We start from the raw sequence: 17,458 nt of genomic DNA, 5'->3' as shown, positions 1-17,458 counted from the left end.
GATTTTAGATGTAAGCAGATAATGTGTTGGTTTCCAGTGGGTCAGGTTTTGTGTGGAAGTCTTTATCTAACTATAAAATTCAAAATCACTGAAAAGGGGGATTTCCAAAACAATCTCCAGTGCAGTTTTAAACCAATACAGCTTTACACTGCACCCACTCCTGTAAGAAGCTACTTCCTCACACTGAGTTTACTGTGATGGAGAAAATAGAAGGCAGCATCGTCTCCCACTGAAGTTTGGACCAAATGAGAAGAGACTTGGTCCCAGTTCCAGCTGGGATGTAATGGGCTGGGACAGTGATGTTGCTCCGATGTGACAAGGAGAGGGACCCAGAGGTGTAGGAGGTATAGAGTCTAGACTCAGAGGAGTGAACAAGCTTTTTTCTTGGATGGACAGTTTTCCAACATGAATCCTCTTTTCTCTCTCCCCCCCTCTCTCAGCGACCTCTGTGTTTACTCTTCCTCTTCTTTTCCTTCTTTCTCATCTCCTGTTGCCTCCTTTCTCCACCTTCGCTCTTCTTATTCTCTCACCTCGTCTGTCCTCAGGCGTCAATATTTTGACAGCTGTCAGACCATCAAAAAGAGCTGACAGGCTTTAGTTAATGGATGCCAGGACTGTGTGTGTAATGATATGACACACACACACACAGAGACACACATTACTCATATATTGCTGTATTCACCCTGTGTGTAACTGACTCTGCAGGAAAATGGAGCTTTTTCCAAACTAGAATCTGAATCAGTTTTGTTGCTGCACAACTGTTTGATTTTTCCTTCACATAGGCTATAGAAAAATATTTCATAATGACTTATTGATTTGTGTTTGTTTGCACGTTGGTTTTTAAAGATAAATCATATTCAAACAATGAAACTGAATGTGCAGCCACATGAATTTGAGAACACATGGGCTGCAAATGCTTACATCAGAGTGGTGTAGTCCCACTCTCTCTCTCTCTTATTGAGTTTGTTGTCTCTCTAACTGTCACAATCAGACGTACTGTCAGGCAAAATAAAAAAGACATGGGACTCTACTTGTTGTTCAACACAGTTAAAAGTGTTAAACGACGTCGAGTGAGTCCCTAGCTGCATCCGTCACTTTTTACAGTCCCCTGGAAACACCTGCATGGAGCTGTGAAGCAAACATGTTGTCAAATTGATGAAGGTGTTTTCTGAAGCTGTTTGTGTCCTTTTCTCTTCTTTTTCTATTTGCATGTGCTCTTTTGAGTTGCTCTGTTTTGAGCCCTGTGGGCCACTGTAGAAAAATCACCCAAGAGCTAAAACTGATCGCTATAACCCTACCAAAATAAAATAAATAGTATAGGAGCTTCAAAAGTGACTTTAACTTGGCTGCAGCTTGTGAGATGTTTAGAGAGACTAAGATCAGATAACAAAGAAGGAATGTGTTTGAAAATGAGGCTGGAAATGATCTGGAAGATTTCCATCTTTTAAATTGTGTCTCATATATAAAAGATTTGGAAAACGAGTGCAAAATTGTCAGAAAGTGAGTCATATTGTCTCTTTGCAAAACTAAGTGTATGTGCGAGACGCGGCATCGCTCTCTACAATGGCAACAATAAGCTCACAGTGGTTTTTTATTGTGTTGTTTGACAGGAAATACAACAATCTATAAATTCTTGAGACGAGTGACTAAAAAGAAAAGACGCCGTGGGGACGGGGGGAGAGAGGGAGGGAGGGAGGGAGAAGAAGAAGGAGCAGAATTTAAACTTGATGTCTTCTATTCTCCTGTAAGTTCAATCTCATGTGACAGTGGAGCAGGAGGAATTGCAGAGAGGAGATAACAGAGAAAACTAGGAGAATTTATGATGCCTTTATTTCATCCATCCTGTGGCTGCTGACAGAAGACAAGGAAAAAAAGAGAGACTTGGGAGAGTGAAGCCCGGCGGTGAGTTGTGCTGTCTAATTCATCTCCCTCTCTCTCTCTCTCTCTCTCTCTCTCTCCAAGCAGCTCCTAGACACTGAAGAGCGAGTGCAGGAGGACATAAAGGAGGAGGAGAGTCTGACGCAGATAAAGAAGAGAGGATAACTCGACGCAGGAGGTAAAGACTCAAGGAGAGAGTGTAATGATGGCTGAGGCACCTCAGCAGCAGCAGCAGCAGCAGGAGGAGGAGGAGGAGAAGGAGGAGCAGCAGCAGCAGAAGGAGCAGCAAGAGCAGCAGCAGGAAGAGGAGGAGAAGGAGAAGCAGCTGGAGGAGAAAGAGGAGCAGCAGCAGGAGCAGCAGGAACCTCCGAGTCCTGTGGAGGCGGCGGAGCCCAACGAAGGGCCGGAGGAACCGAAGGAACCAAAGGAACCAAAGGAACCAAAGGAACCAAAGGAGAGCGTCCAGGCGACCCCGGCCCGACCTCTCCTCTCCATGAGGTCCATGAGCAGCGTTGACCCAGAGGACGACTCCCCCAACATGATTGTCTACAGGAAGGTAAGAGCAGAGATGCTGAGAGGTCACAGCTGTCACTCTGATTCACAAATCAAATATTAGGGAGAAAACTTGATATTTGAGTCCATAATTGTCCTTTTGAAGACACAAACCTGCCAGTTTTTAGATCAGACTGGAGGGAGGAGCTTTGAAGGAGCTTCTGAAGAAGAAAAACCTACTACACACTCAACATGTCTCTCTCAACACTCACAGTGTCTCAGTGTTTTCAACCTTAGGATTGGGACCCTATGTGGGGTCGCCTGAAATGACTAATTGAAAAAAAAAAGTTACTGATTAACTTAACTAATTATTATTCTTTTTAAAATTATAATAAAAAACACCACACATAATCTCAAACAACTGTAATCTATACTATCACTTTATTTATCGAATATAAATTGAGTTCCAATAAAATGCAGCATATAAAAATAGCTGGCACATCTCGATTGACAGGGGTCGCCCGAAATTTGTGATGTTAAAATGGAGTCACGAGCCAAAAAAAGGTTGGAAACCACTGACTTACATGTACATGTGAGCGACAATGAGAGATTTCACCTTTTAATTTCTATAGAATTGATAAAAATTCAATCTTTTTATGAGGTATTAAGTTGGATTGAATGAACAAAGAGCTGTAGAAGAAGTAGTTGAGTCTATAAGTGCTTCAGCATAATGTGTTTTACTGGCTTCATCCAACATTCAGCAGCTATGTCGACGTTTTCATCTTCCAGTATTGCATTAGTTCAGTTTATTATGAAGGTTACTGTATGTATTACTGGTAGCAGGGCACCCGCTCATTAAAGTATTATGACTGTTTCCTATGTGTAAAACAGCTACAGGAAATAATGCTTGAATAATCACTCGCTCAGACAAAATGACTGTGTTGTGGCGCCACGGTGGCTCCGCCCACACACACACAACAACATGTGAAGAGCGTTTTTCCATTTTCAGCACTGTGGGGTCATGATTTTTTCCGTATGGCAGAAAAAGCGGTAAGAGGAGCCGAGCCGTGCAGGTTGTGGAGCGCAAACTGAACGGAAGCTTTTCAGAGTTTCTGGACAGATGGTGGAAGGAGTGAGGGGCGGATTTCAAAACAAAGCGTCAGATAACGTTTCTCCTCAGTCAGTCGATTCAGGGAGGAGAAGACGTCACGAGCAGAGGAGTTTATGAGTAATGTAGGTTAAATGTTGAGAGAATAAAGCAGAGAGGCGTTTTACGAGAAACTCACTAAACATCTGGATGCTTTACTAAAAGTCTCAGGAGACTAACGCCACCTGTAGCTTCCTTTTTTCACAACCTAATTAATCAGATGAATTAGCGTTTGAAAAGACAAACTCCCAGCTCTGAAGCTATTGTTTCTTAGCTGCCCCCGTGACCTTTGACCTCATTGTGCAAGAGAAAAGCGGGAATATAGTGTTTCTCCTTACAGAAATCAATATATATCATCTAAAACTTAAAATAAAACACGGGGGCCACAAAGGGGATCTATTCCAAAGGCAATTTTCCTTCCTCTAAAATGATGTGGACCTGAGATGAATGCAAGGATGTGTGAATATAGTCATCATTCCCCTGCAGTGTTTCATCATGATAGATGAACTGGGGTTTGCATGGTGCCCTGATGTAATGTGAGTCTGGGAGCAGCAGGGGAGGAGAGTGGTGATATTCCTGTTTCTCCGTCTTTGTGGAGGCACCAGGCCAAGAACGGGCTCTTTCCTTTTTTTTCCTTTTTTTCTCTTCCCATCAATATTGCTTAACAGCAGGTGGCGAGTCCACACATTTACTTATTTAACAGGATGGTGAAAACTATGCAGGAAGGAAGAGATGAGGCAAAGTTTACTGGACATGGATGGAAAGTTAATTTGAGAATTTGAAATTTTTTCAAATATCAGGGGGTTAGCAGGTCAGAAAGAAAAGAAACCACAGTCTGAAATAACCTCCGTTTACCTGGGGAAATAACCCCCAACTCAATAACACTCTGTAATCGGAGCTGAGAGCTGCATTTCATACAAACAGGAAAAAAAAAACGCAGTATCCTCCGACCGTAGACATGATCGATTAATTTGCATTTTGTAACATAATGTCAGAGTGGAAGTGAATTTTTATGAGCCCACTGGCAAGGAAACGCAAACACAGTGGCAGCGCTGCGAGTCAGCACAATGAGGACACGGCAGCCTCAGGTAGAGCCTCCTGGTGGGATTTGTTCTTTTAACTAAAACTAAATCACAGCGTTGCAGAGTTTCACCTTGAGCTGTTAGCTTCCTCTGTGTCTCGCCTCAGAGTGTGTTCAAGTTGGCAGCGCAAAACCTTCGTCTATAACCGGAAAATACAGCACACAACATAAAAAACAGTGATTCCTTTCTGTTGAATGGCATTTATTACAGTTTTTGCTTAATCGCTTAAAGGGAGAGTTCAACATTTTGGCAAATTCGCCTATTGCCATAATCCCTATAGTCATAGCAGTAGGTTCATTACCTTCATTAGGCTACCTTTAATTGCATGTTGTTTTGAGATCCGTGGGGCAGAGACGTGAGCTGCTCAGTGAACACAATGGAGGTGAACGGTACAAGGTCCCCATCAAATACACAATCTAACAACTCAAAACCGCTCTCATGGACAAGTTGTGACCTGCACATTCACCACGCTATGAAATAATAATTTAACTTCATGAGACAGAGTTGTTTTCGAGGCAAATGCATAGCTGGAACTACATTCCAGACACGGCTGCTGGGCGGAGTGATTTTAAAAGCACAAGTAGTTCAGAGTATTTGCTTCATGTGTCGTAATGTTACATTAAACATGATTATTTCATTGCCACTTTACAATACAGACTCACTGCAGTCTCAATTCGGCTCTGAAGATGTAGGCTATAGCGTTGCTCAGAGGGCGTATTATGATTTATTGTCTTTATAACATAATGACGGCTGAAGCTTTTATCAAAAACCACAACACGCTCCTGGAAATAAACTATATTTGGCAGCCAGAAAAATGTCACAACAGCTTCTTTAACCCTCAGATAGGCCGTATACTGGAGATCAGAAATATGCCTAAACTTTCTAAATATATCAAGATTGAAACTGCAAGAACACACACCTATATGTGCAAACACACTCTTGGCCCATGTTTGGAAAATTGTGTCATATCTTTATCTATTTCTGTCATTTCAAATTTGATAATTTGACTTGCTGAAATCTGCAACAACAGGAATACACAAAGATGACTCTAAAGTGTAAAACATGGATGTCCTTCATCGTTTTATCGACGTTGTCTGAATTTGATGAACTTGGTGTAGGCCTATTGATCTGTGCGTTATGACTCACTGGGTCTAATATACACATCCACTGTCCCTTTGTTCAATGTTTTTTTTTCTCTCTCTCACTGGAGAGCGAGAGTTTATAGCGGCGTCACAGAATTAAAGAGAAATGAATTTGGCTCAACTATGTTGTAACCTCGCTTTCAGTGGACACCTTCCATTGTCTATCTGACCCTGCATTTCCACAGTGAAAGGAAAGAAGTAAGTGGACTTTTAAGAGCATCAAGGGGAAATTTAAATGTATTGATAACTGGCTCAAAATATACGTGCGGAGCCAACTCACCGTGGACGTCAATAACTGTATTAAACCCGGCTTTGAAAATCTTTATCTGTGGAAAGAGGCTGGAGGTGCTGCAAGGAACTGGAAGACGCCGAAAGCCTCTGTCGGCTTTGATAAATGAGTTTCTGGTGCAGGTTGGAGATGAGGGGGTGGACTGAGAAAGAGAGAGAGGTAGAAAGAGAAAGAAGGAACAAAGGTTAGTAACAAGAGGAACAGAAAAAGGACATATAGGAAGACAGTATAATAAAGTCTTAAATGACTTAATTCAAAGTTTTTAGGACAATTTTATGAAAACGATTGGGTTTTTTTTGTGCAACTGATGTGTTTCAGACACAACAGTCTCATAAAAGGCAATACATCCCCATCAAAATGTGGAAAACTTGATCTTAGACGAGTTACTATATGTAGAGGAAAAGCTGCCTTGTTTCAGAAAGTCATAAAATATGTTAAGGAAAGGAAAAAAGTTCTTATGTCATTACATTTATTATAAAATATGATTGATGGTCAGAAATCTCTAGCACTGATGTGTTCGCTGAACTGACAGCAGCTCTTACACATGAGGAGCTGATATGCTGTATAATGATAGCTCTACATGTCTTAATTACCACCTGCCAACTGTAATGAAATGTCTATTTGAGTTTATATTATATAAACTAAAGCTATTGCATAACTGTAATATGCATGACATTAGAAACCCAATCCCAGTGTGATGCACTGTTTAATAATAGAGACTGTATTTTAGTGGTTATTCAGACAAACCACACACACGTATATATATATATAACCTGAAAACCTGCACCGTGGTGTGTGTGTGTGTGTGTTTGTGTGTTCAAATAACACTCAGTCGTAAGCTGAGCCACTGATTCACAATATTTGCTGTTACACAAAAGGTTGCTCAGTTATGAAATATGTATGGCCTGGACCACGTTCTTATTAGTCGCCCTGGATGAGTCATCAATCATCCACAAGCACGAGGGAGGGGGGGAGGGAGGGGAAATGCAAATCGTGGTCCAGATTCACTGCTGACGAAGCTTTGGGAGGAAAAGTGTCAAACTCCACTAGAAAATAATGGAGTTTTGAGAAGGTGGAGATGAACTCCCTAATTTTCGTCCGGCTGATTCAGGGTCAGTTTCTAACAGGTTGGAGGTTTAAGTGCAGCTGATACCAGATCTGTGATTGAAGAGGAGTTAGGAAAAAGATGGTGCACCACTTTATTCTTCTTTTACCCCTCCCTCCCCCTCTCTTCTTCCTCACTCTCTTCTTCCTCTCCCTCCCCCTCTTACTATTCCTGTTATTGTCTTCCATTCAATTGTATGGTCTTCTGTTCTGTTTTATTCTGATGACATAGTCCATTCTATTCTATTCTATTCTATTCTATTCTATTCTATTCTATTCTATTCTATTCTACAGTATTCTATTCCATTCCATTCCATCTTACTGTTCTATTCAATGTTATTGTCTTCTGTTCAACTGTACTCTCTTCTGTTCAGTTTTATTCTGATGACATAGTTCATTCTATTCTATTCAATTCAATTCAATTCAATTCTATTCTATTCTGTTATTTTCAGTTTTGTTCCAACAAGAGAAAGAGAACAAACTATGTTCAATGCTCCATCTGTCTAAACATACAGTACATGTTTGTGTCTATCAGACTGAATACTATGTCCCTCACCACTAGATTATATTTTCTACTGTCTGCACTCTCCTTGCCCCCCACCCCACTCCCCACTCCCCACCACCACCACACACACACACACACACACACACACACACACACACACACACACACACACACACACACACACACACACACACACACACACACACACACACACACACACACACACATGCACAGATGGAAGGTGATGTTAAGGTGAGAAGATTCAGTGCTGTTGACAAGAGTGGAGGGTGTTGACTCACCCTTTCACCAATCTGGATTCAAACCTGTCAGCCAGCATCTGCTCACAAACTCTCTGTGTGTGTGAGAGAGAGAAAGAGTGTGAGTGTGTAAGATAAAAAGAGTGGGAAAAATGGGGTGCAATATTTGTGTATGCTGTTGTTCAGTTGTGTTTGTGTGTGTGTGTTTGTATGGCCATGATTGGTGTGTATTCCAGCATATTGCACGTTTTTCATTATTCTCTGGTCTGTGGTCTGACAATAGCAGCTGTTGAACTGCAGACCTGTTTACTTAACAAGCTGTGTATACAGATACCTGTTCCCATATTCCTGCGAGCTGCTGGAACGTGCGCTGAAAGAGAGACGGCAGGTTTAAAAGCCACCGTCAGCTGGTTGTTTGATGCTCTGCTGCCAGCACCTTAAAGAGCAGCACACTGAACCTGAGTTCATTGCTCTCTCTCTTATTAATGTGTTTAGGTGCTACGATGAGTAATATCAGCCCATCAGATGCTTTTAACACAGAGACTCAAGTGGCTCAACAAGCTCCAGTATAAACAACAAAATAAACCATTTGTCTGCATCATCCTAAACCAGCCATATGAGCTTTTCATAAATTATCCATTTGTGTTTTTGATGATCCGTCATCATCACTGTGGTATCAAAGCTTGCGCAGATGTGTTCAGGCTCATTAAAATGCGCTGTCCCTAACCTAAATAAATGAATTATAAAAGCACCTACAGCATTGTTTTGGTAAATATAAGTTATTCCAATGGTGGTGACTTTGTAACGTGTAACCATAATGGGATTTGTTGTATCATAGATGTATTCTTGCAATAATAGCATTATTAGAGTTTATTTTCCCCACTTTTACTAAATTATATGGTGATCAACATGATTTACCATCTTTTTGATGTATGGTTGACACACAGTGGTGGCATACTCAGTTGTTTTTTTGTTGAATTGGCCATTAATCATCATTATGCTCCATAAAACATACAATAGACCATCATAAGAAGATTTAGGTCATTTTCCTTACAAAAACAAACAAACAGAAACAAGCTTGGTTTATTTCACTGTCACTGTCACACAATCATGTTCCTTCACAGAAGAAGCCAAATTATTTACAAAGTTTGGACCTCAACCCCTTCAATATCAATTCTACATTCAAAGGAAGACATTTGGTTTGAGTAGCAGAAGGCACGATGGGATAGCATGAGTGTTAAAGTTCTCACACATAGTTGACACTATGCCAGAGAGATGTGCTGCTGACTTCTGCAACAGGTGGACATACCAAATATTAAAGTTAATAGTGGATAAAAAACAAAACAAAAAACAGTAGGTCTTGTTTCATCTGATTGTGCTCAGAGCAACCATCTACATATTTCATGAACATTATGAAATGAAATAATGTTTTGGAGGCAAAAAAGTGAGTCAGGTGTTTTCAGATCTGTCAGCTGTTTTAATAATTGTTTCCACCACCACTGTCAGTCTGCTCTCTCTGTGTTCAGTGATGGACTGATCTAGGACCTGTTAGCTTGACTCAGCAACCGCATTTCAACTTTGAGAAATCACAACTAACATTGTCATAATAATTGTTGTGTCTTTAGAAGATTTCCTGACTTTTTGTTTAGCATTAAACCCTGAAGCTTCATTGTGAGAACATATTGAATGTACATTGTGTTGTGTGTCAGAGACGAGGGTGAGCAGCTGTTTAACGGCAAAAACTAGAGAAACATCTGGACTCAGAGGGGACGAGGAGGACTTTGACATTGTCCTGACTGTCAACCATCACTTTGATGAGCTCTGCTCCTCTGAGCCTGTTGGCTGCTTTCACTTCTTGGCATGTTGTCACTCTCCCGATCTGGAACGAAGCCAGAGGCCAAAACATCTTCAGTCATTTCATTGATGTGGTCACTGGCTTGGCACAGTGCACCACCTGCCTCCTCCGTGGCCTTCCTTCAAGGGACTATTGGTTCTGCAGCTTTATAGTATAGTGGCCAGATCGCTATTGAATGAACTTTTATGCTCTAGCTTGGTTTAAGACTGAATATCAGTGACCCTTTGAACTTTGCACTCACATTTTTTAGCCCAACAAATGCTAAAGAAAAATATGACAGCACCTTTTTCAGTGCAGTTTAACACCAGATGTGTCAAATATCATAAAAACCACATTATAAAAACCATAAACCTTAACCATCTGAAGAATCAGCGTTTATTGTTTGGCGCTCGAACCTGACACTGAAAACCCTCATGAAAATATCAGAAATGATTGAGTAAATGTAGTGTTTCCTCCTCACTACAGGACACTAGATCTCTAAATGGAGAAAATATTGATCTCATGTCAATCATTTGCCCATTACCTCCACAACTAATGGCCCACATTTAGTCTGTGTACTAAGAGTAATGGATTGGATCAATAAATTGGAAAAAAGGAAATTCAGTTGATGCAATTTGTCTTTAAATGAAGTTTTCTCCTGAAATATCCTGGAAATCTTGAGATAATATAATCACTGAGGTTTTTAGGATTGAGATTTATATCACATAGTCTATTAGTTTCTGCTGCAGGTTTTGTTTTTGTGTGTTTTCTTTTCAGTTTCTCAAAGGTTCAACCTGCAAAGTCTGAGCTTTCCCCCCTCACATCGTCTTTCTTTGAAGAGAGCAGAGCAGAGAGTATGAATTTTTTTGTTGTTGTTGCTTTGTTGGATGTTCAATTCGCACCAGCCGAGGCAGTGTGCTTGCTTATGCTGCGGCTGTTGTTGTTTTTCATGTGCCAAATGCCCTGACCAAATGTCCAGGACACTTCAAAGTAGACTTGAAGAAAAAAAAAAGAAAAAGAAAAAAGAATCTTCTTCTTATTTATTTATTTTTGTATAAATCCACAATCTTTCCAGTATTTGCTCTTTTTTCATGTGAGCTGCTCTCATCCTTTTTTAAGTCTTCGGGGTGACTTTGAAATGAAGAGGACCTTCACAGGCGGAAATGCATAAATGGATTTGTACACATGTGTAGAGAAATTTGAAGCTTCTCCCTTTAAAGATGTGAAACGCCAGCAAATCAGATCATCATTTTTATCATAGATCAAATGATTCCCTTTGTGTCCGATCTCCCACTGAAGACCATCACAGAATGATTATAGAGAGAGGGACTTTGTTGAAAGCAGAAAACAATTCAGTGTGACTTAGCGTTACTATTTAAACAGATTTAATAAGCGTATTGTTTATCGTTGAGATGAAATGCAGGCTACAAGGTGATGACTTATTTTATGCCTCTGAGCTTTCCAGCGCCGCTACAAACCATGAAATTCCAGTCATGCCTACTCACTGCAATCCAGCGCATATTTATTAGGCAATTTCACATGGCAAGGATATTCATTGGTGAGCAAGAGCATGAATCATAGCTCGCGCCCCAGCTTTCTGCTGAACTCTAATGGCATCAGTATCCGAGCAAATACTGCCGAGCGAGATTGTTACTTTGATCACGTAGGGACGTCTTCATTCATTTTTAGCAGGCAACAGCTGAACAGGTTTCTCAGCCTCGTAGCTTCCTTTATTTCCTGCAGCAAAAGAAGGAGGTTTTTTTCCTTTTTTTTCTCCTTTTTTTTATGTGCCCCATTTAGCTTGGTCAAGACTTTGTCTGCATGTTGTTGTGCAGGAGATTTTCAGGATGTGAAAGAAGACGAAAAAGAGTCATTTCTAAAATGCAGTGAACAACAGGTGGTTGAAGCCCATGTGTGGTGCACTGTGAAATAATAATAATAACAAACATGTTTCTGTGCTCATAGAGGGTTATTGTGCATGTGACATGTTTGCATGTGTGTGGTCTTATGCATGTTGGTTTGTGTGCTGCTGCTTGTCACTTTGTGAATGACTAAGCACGTCTAATCACAGTGCAGCCGCCTGCAGATATCTGGGCAGAGCTCATCACAACAGAGCAGGTAGAGAGCAGCAGGCTAATCAAATCAGGCTGATGGGGAGAGGCTAATTGGAGGAGTTTAAATTGCAGATTTTAAGACGACAGGATGATCGCTCCTATCACACATTTCCCTTCTTTCTTTTTCATTGAAGCCTCGCTCTAGTTCGCAGATGTGCTCATTTTACTTTTTCTTTCTTTTTCGGCTGCTTTAGCCACTGATGGGATTTAATTAAACTGTACTTGAGCAGAAAATCTTCTGTCTCAACTATTCTTGGTGAAAAAAAGAAGACACAAAATAGAAAAAAGAAACTCAGACCTACTTTTCTGCTGAGTGCATTAAAGTTTAAACTCCTCTTGTCCTCTTGTGACTGAGAAACCTGGAAACAGTGGATGTTTTCAAAGCTGTAATGTGATCTCGCTCATTGATGCTCTTGTGAATCCAAACAGGGAGTTTAGAGGAATGAGAATAAATCAGGAGGAAGTTCTTCTGTTTGATTTTTACTGTAGTAGCTCATTATGTGGATTAGTTTGGGGCCGAGGTCCAGTCGTTGTCTCCTCCACAATCTGAGGCCGGTGGTGAGACGGTGGCAGCCGGGCAGGAGGAAGTGTTCCCCGGGCCGGCAGAAATATTGACATCCTGAGTCCCCACTGAGTTCCTGTATCACTCCAAGTCCTAATCCAGACTAATCCTCTTCAGTGTGCACTGATTCACTGTGGTATTTCTGATTTCTGAATGAGTAACATTTGAATATTTGGCATCTTCTACCAGATCCGAGGCACATAATGGGGAGGTTTTATGTTTAATCCTGATTTTAAACCCGGTTTAGAACGAAGGGGGTCAATCCTTTTGTTGCTTGTCAGCGATCAAAGAGTTTGATCGGAGAATAACTTGGATTATCTGTGAATTCTGGGTGCTGGGAACAAGCTGCTGTGTGTCTGTTTTGTTTTTTTTAATATCCAAATATCAAAGCAGCCGAGCCCGAAGAGAGAAACACGAACGACTTTACACCCAGATGCACTTGAGTGAGTCGGATCTGAACCGGGTTCCTTGTAAGACCAGCGGCTTGTTTACTGCTTCCTGACAGCGGAGAGCGCGTACACACGGTTTGCGGGGTCTATTGAGGCATCAGTGTGTTTGTCATGCTCTGGTTGTGGCGGACAGCAGGTGTCAGAGGTGCCCACTTGGCCTCGCCTCTCTCTGTCAACACGTTGTGTTCACGTGAATGCAAAGTGACTGTGGCCGATCTGTAGGTGCACTCGGGAGTTTGAAGTTGTGCGTATGTGTGTGTGAATATACGTTTTGTGTGTGTGTGTGTGTGTGGTGGGTTTTGGCAGCACATGAGTAAATTCTCTGGGCTGTTTTTAGATTAATGGAGTCACACAGCACAGAGCAAGCTCATTAATATTCATCTCTGTGGGCTCTGAGTCACCTGATTATCAGTGGTGGGGAAAAAACAAAGTACTAAACCTGAGAATTTACATGTTTTACTACTTGAACTACCAGTTTTACTCTAACAATTCATGCTGTTGCATCAGCCATACAGTAGGAATGTGGGTCAGAGGGATTACACCTATACAGGGCACCAGTCCATCACAGGGACTGACACATTGAGCGAACAACCTCATACACACACACATTCACACCTATAGGCAGTTTTGGCCAGAACCCAGAACCTTCCCATTGTGAAGCGACAGTGCTGACCCGCCGTACCGCTGTGCCATCCGCAGATATGGATTAAAAAGCGCTGGAAGTTTCTAATATAAAATGGATTAAACCAGTCCCACATGTTTTTGGCCTTGGACACTGCACTGCACAGAAATCCATGTTTCCTCTATAAACTTCAATAATTCAATAACTTGTCAAACTCCAATGGTGTACAACTATCCAGTATCATCCAATATCTAACAAAACACATGTTTAACTTCTATTTCTACCTCATTAATTACGTCAATCCAAATAATTTACAAGTGATTAAAACCATCTTTGATTTAGTAAAGTGATTCATACAGTTTATGTCTTTTTTCACAGTGGTATGACTTTTGTACTATTTAGGATATTCACCTGATAATACTCACTACACTTTAAACAGGACTTTGAATACAGGACTTGAAGACAGATTTTTTTTTTTTTTCCACTACCAAAGAAAATACAAGGCCTCAGGCCTGTGACACAATGTTTCTACAATGTGACAGTTAAAAAAAGCATCTCACATCTTTAAAAAGTGATATCAAAGAACATTATTGCTCCTATTTCACATCATCGCGTTTTCTTTGACATTATACACACTACTCACAAAAAGTTAGGGATATTCGACTTCTGGGTGAGATTTATGGAAAATGTAAAAATGTCATGCTACAGAGATATTATATCATGAAAGTAGGGCATTTAAGTAGAAGTATGGAATATTTCTTCATCTCAAGCAATGTATTGAAACAAAACCCAACAACAGTGGTGGGTATATACCACCACAAAACATGTCAATGTGTTAATAAGTCGTCATGTGGCCAAAGGACGTCCACTCCTCCGCCTTTCTGTGACTCTTCCAGTCTCCCTGTGTCTCTGCTGATGACACTGTGTGACACTCTGAGCTCAGTGGACACTTCCCTCTGACAACATCCCATCGTCTGAATCCTCAACACGGTCCAGGTCCTGTTGATGGATCGTTTTTCGTCTCATGATGTCAGAATGTGATAGTGTGATGAAGAGGACTGTTTCAATACAAACTGTCATTGAACCAGAACATTTAGTGGTGGATTCATGGATCAGACACTTGTAGTTGTGATATTTTGTGGTTAATCACATTGTTAGAGAACAGCATGTTATGTTATACGTACTGAAACACTGAACAGTTGGACATGTGCATTCAAAAGTTTAGAGAAGGTCAAATTAAGTTCACCTGGAAAGGTTATAGTGGATTTTTAGGTGCATTCTGAAATTTCATCCGAAAGCCAAATATCCATAACTTTTTGTGAGTAGTGTATTTACAGAGGTTTCCAATTTATTATTATTATCATTATTCTCCCAAAGGAGGTTTGGTTTGCAGGCAGAGATGAATCACAAAGATCAGAGCGACAACAATCAATGTGAACACAATGTGTGAATGTGTGATACATAGAAAATCCACAAATATTAAAGCACACACAACTGTATTCAAATCCAGGTATAGTTTGTCAGAATTGGACATCTATTGTGTGTGTGTGATTGTGTTGACTGTATATGAGAGAGATTTATGATGCAGATGGTGAATCACAGTAAATAATGAGTACGGGCAACAAAACTCGATAAGCGAGCAGTTTGTTGTTTATCTGGGTTTTTGTAGCTGCATAAATCTTTGTTGTTCACACAGTGGTCTTGTCCCGAGAGTAAATTGTTTAATCCCTAATTAATCTCACAGATATTCATGGTGTAATAGGATTAACATATTGTATTGTTAGGGAAACAATGACGCAGGCGTTTTCTGGGCTGTAATGAGACGTAGCACAACCTTCTCTCTCGCCTGTCAGATTTTGGCAGAAATTACAAAGGACTGCACATCAAAGGAGTACAACTACACAAAGAACATTTGAGCTCCGACATGCACACACACTCACACTCACGCACGCACGCACGCACGCACACACACACGCCACATTTGGAGGCAATTATGAGGAGAAAGGGAGTGTGAGAAAGAGAAACAGCAGAGTTCTACAAAGTGGAAGTGAATACATTCAGAAAGGTGTTAATATTTGGATAGACGGTCGAGCTCAACTGTGAATAAATACACCTGCAGCCATTATTGTGCTAATGCACCGTGGAGCTGCCTCAGCCCGATTTAGTGACACCTGGTTTTGTTCATTGGGAGCAGCCAACCGAGCGGACAGAGCTAAAATAATGAGACAGCGGCGCAGTCCTGTTCAAAGACGATCTCTATTAACGTCCCCCGGCCTCCACCACCTGGGACGGGATGGTCCCGTCAAACAGGAAAGGTATCAGAAATATCTAACGGGAGCAGGAGGATGGGATCTGAACATCAATAAACAACCTCCATGTTCATTAACCCGAGCAAACAAAACTATATCTGAAGAGATAAACCCTCGTTTTAATTTGTTTTTTCCACCACTGCATCAGTTCAATCTTCTGGATTCATTCATAGCACATGAACGGAGTAAATTAGATCATCAGGCTGCAGTTATGAAAAGTTCCTCTGAGTCTGCTACCACTCGTTTCACATTGTGCTGCACGTTCGGCTCTGAGGTTTCAGCCCAGGTCGGTCTCGCTCCCCCTCAGTCCAAACCGGTAACAGACCGTTATATCACAGCGTTTTAATATGATGTTGGTCGACCAGTTTTAAATGTATAGACTCGACTCTGTGATCTGGGCCGTGCAGCTGATTTAATCTCCTGCCACTGATGCGTATCTATGACTTTTATTGTTAATTTGTGACCTTTCAAAGGCGTCGGTAGGTGTAGAGCTTTTTAACAAGAGCCAGGTTAGCAGCTTCACACTTAAAGGGATAGTTATGGGTTTTTTATGATGTGGTGTTGAGTGAGGAGGTAGTCAGGTGTAGTCGGGTCATTACCTGCAGTAGTTTCAGATTTGTCAGGGAGTTTTCACACCGACCTTGTTTGGTCCGGACTTTTCCGTTTGATCCAAACCAAATTTACAGGTGAGAAAAGTCCCCCCAGACCAAAATCCCAAAATTTGGTCTGACCAAAAGAGGTGGTCTTGGTCCGGACCATACTACACCATGGTTTAGACTGTTGCAGTGTGAAAGTATTTTTTTTTTTTTTTTGATAGTTTGGACTTTCGTTCCTTTTAACAGGAAGTTCAGGTAGTTAGTATACACACATTATCGTAAACACTACACCTCACTGGTTGCTGCTGATGCTGAGCCAGTCTTCTCCTTTCCTGCTGGCATGACGAGGACGTTCATCCGAAACCCGGGCACTTAGGCATGGTGGTGTTGATGCTGCTGGTAACAACGCCATAACAGTATAACTATGGTTGCCATGATGCAAACTTGTTCATTCATTTTCCTAGATTCTAACTAGCTAATTTTAAGAGTGCTTTGGTGACTTGACTATGATATACTCAGAGCTGTTAACAAACCAATCAATGTCACGTGTAGGGAGATGCAGCGTACGTAGGTCATGAAGACAGGACGTCAATATGTCATAAAAGGTTCTTTGGTGCGCTTGCATTAATGCAGAGTGAAACCAGAACCAACTGGATCAAAAGTAGACAATGTAGCAAAAACACCAACCTTGGTTCAGGTGTGAAGATGTCCTTAGACACAAAGAAGCATGTCATGTTCAAATGTTCAGTTCCTACAGATTATTTTGAGCAGTTTATCTTCCTGTGAAAACATGACTTTACTTTGGCATTAGCCTACAGACATTTTTCAACCACTGTACCACCGTATTCCCACAGTATGTATGAGTGCACCTACAGAGTGTGCGGTTTTACACCACAGCTACACATCAGAAAGTGAATTTTGCTTTTAAACCACAGATATTAGAGCAGCATCAGGCTTCTGAACTAATAAGAAAATATCTCTCAAAATGTTGAACTATTCCTTTAAATCAGCTTCGTAGCATCAGACCTGCGAGTCAGCCTGAAAGCTGCTTTGCTTTTCAGAAACAAGGTATATTT

The 17,458-nt window shown here is 41.1% G+C and overlaps 1 protein-coding gene across 1 annotated transcript in view; it reads left to right on the top strand.

Annotated features, from left to right (window-relative positions):
* Nucleotides 1–2,080: 2,080 nt before the first annotated feature.
* Nucleotides 2,081–17,458, top strand: part of LOC311007227 (regulator of G-protein signaling 6-like) — a gene marked incomplete at both ends in the record, with an annotated part of 80,759 nt that continues 65,381 nt past the window's right edge. Inside the window, one exon of the mRNA XM_084000338.1 lies at nucleotides 2,081–2,434. Coding sequence (XP_083856464.1) covers nucleotides 2,081–2,434 — 354 coding nt within the window. The remainder of the gene's footprint in view (nucleotides 2,435–17,458) is intronic.

This window comes from Trachurus trachurus (assembly GCF_905171665.1).
Source record: "Trachurus trachurus genome assembly, chromosome: 24".
In the NCBI taxonomy this organism is placed as follows: domain Eukaryota; kingdom Metazoa; phylum Chordata; class Actinopteri; order Carangiformes; family Carangidae; genus Trachurus; species Trachurus trachurus.
This window is presented reverse-complemented; position numbering and strand designations above follow the sequence as displayed.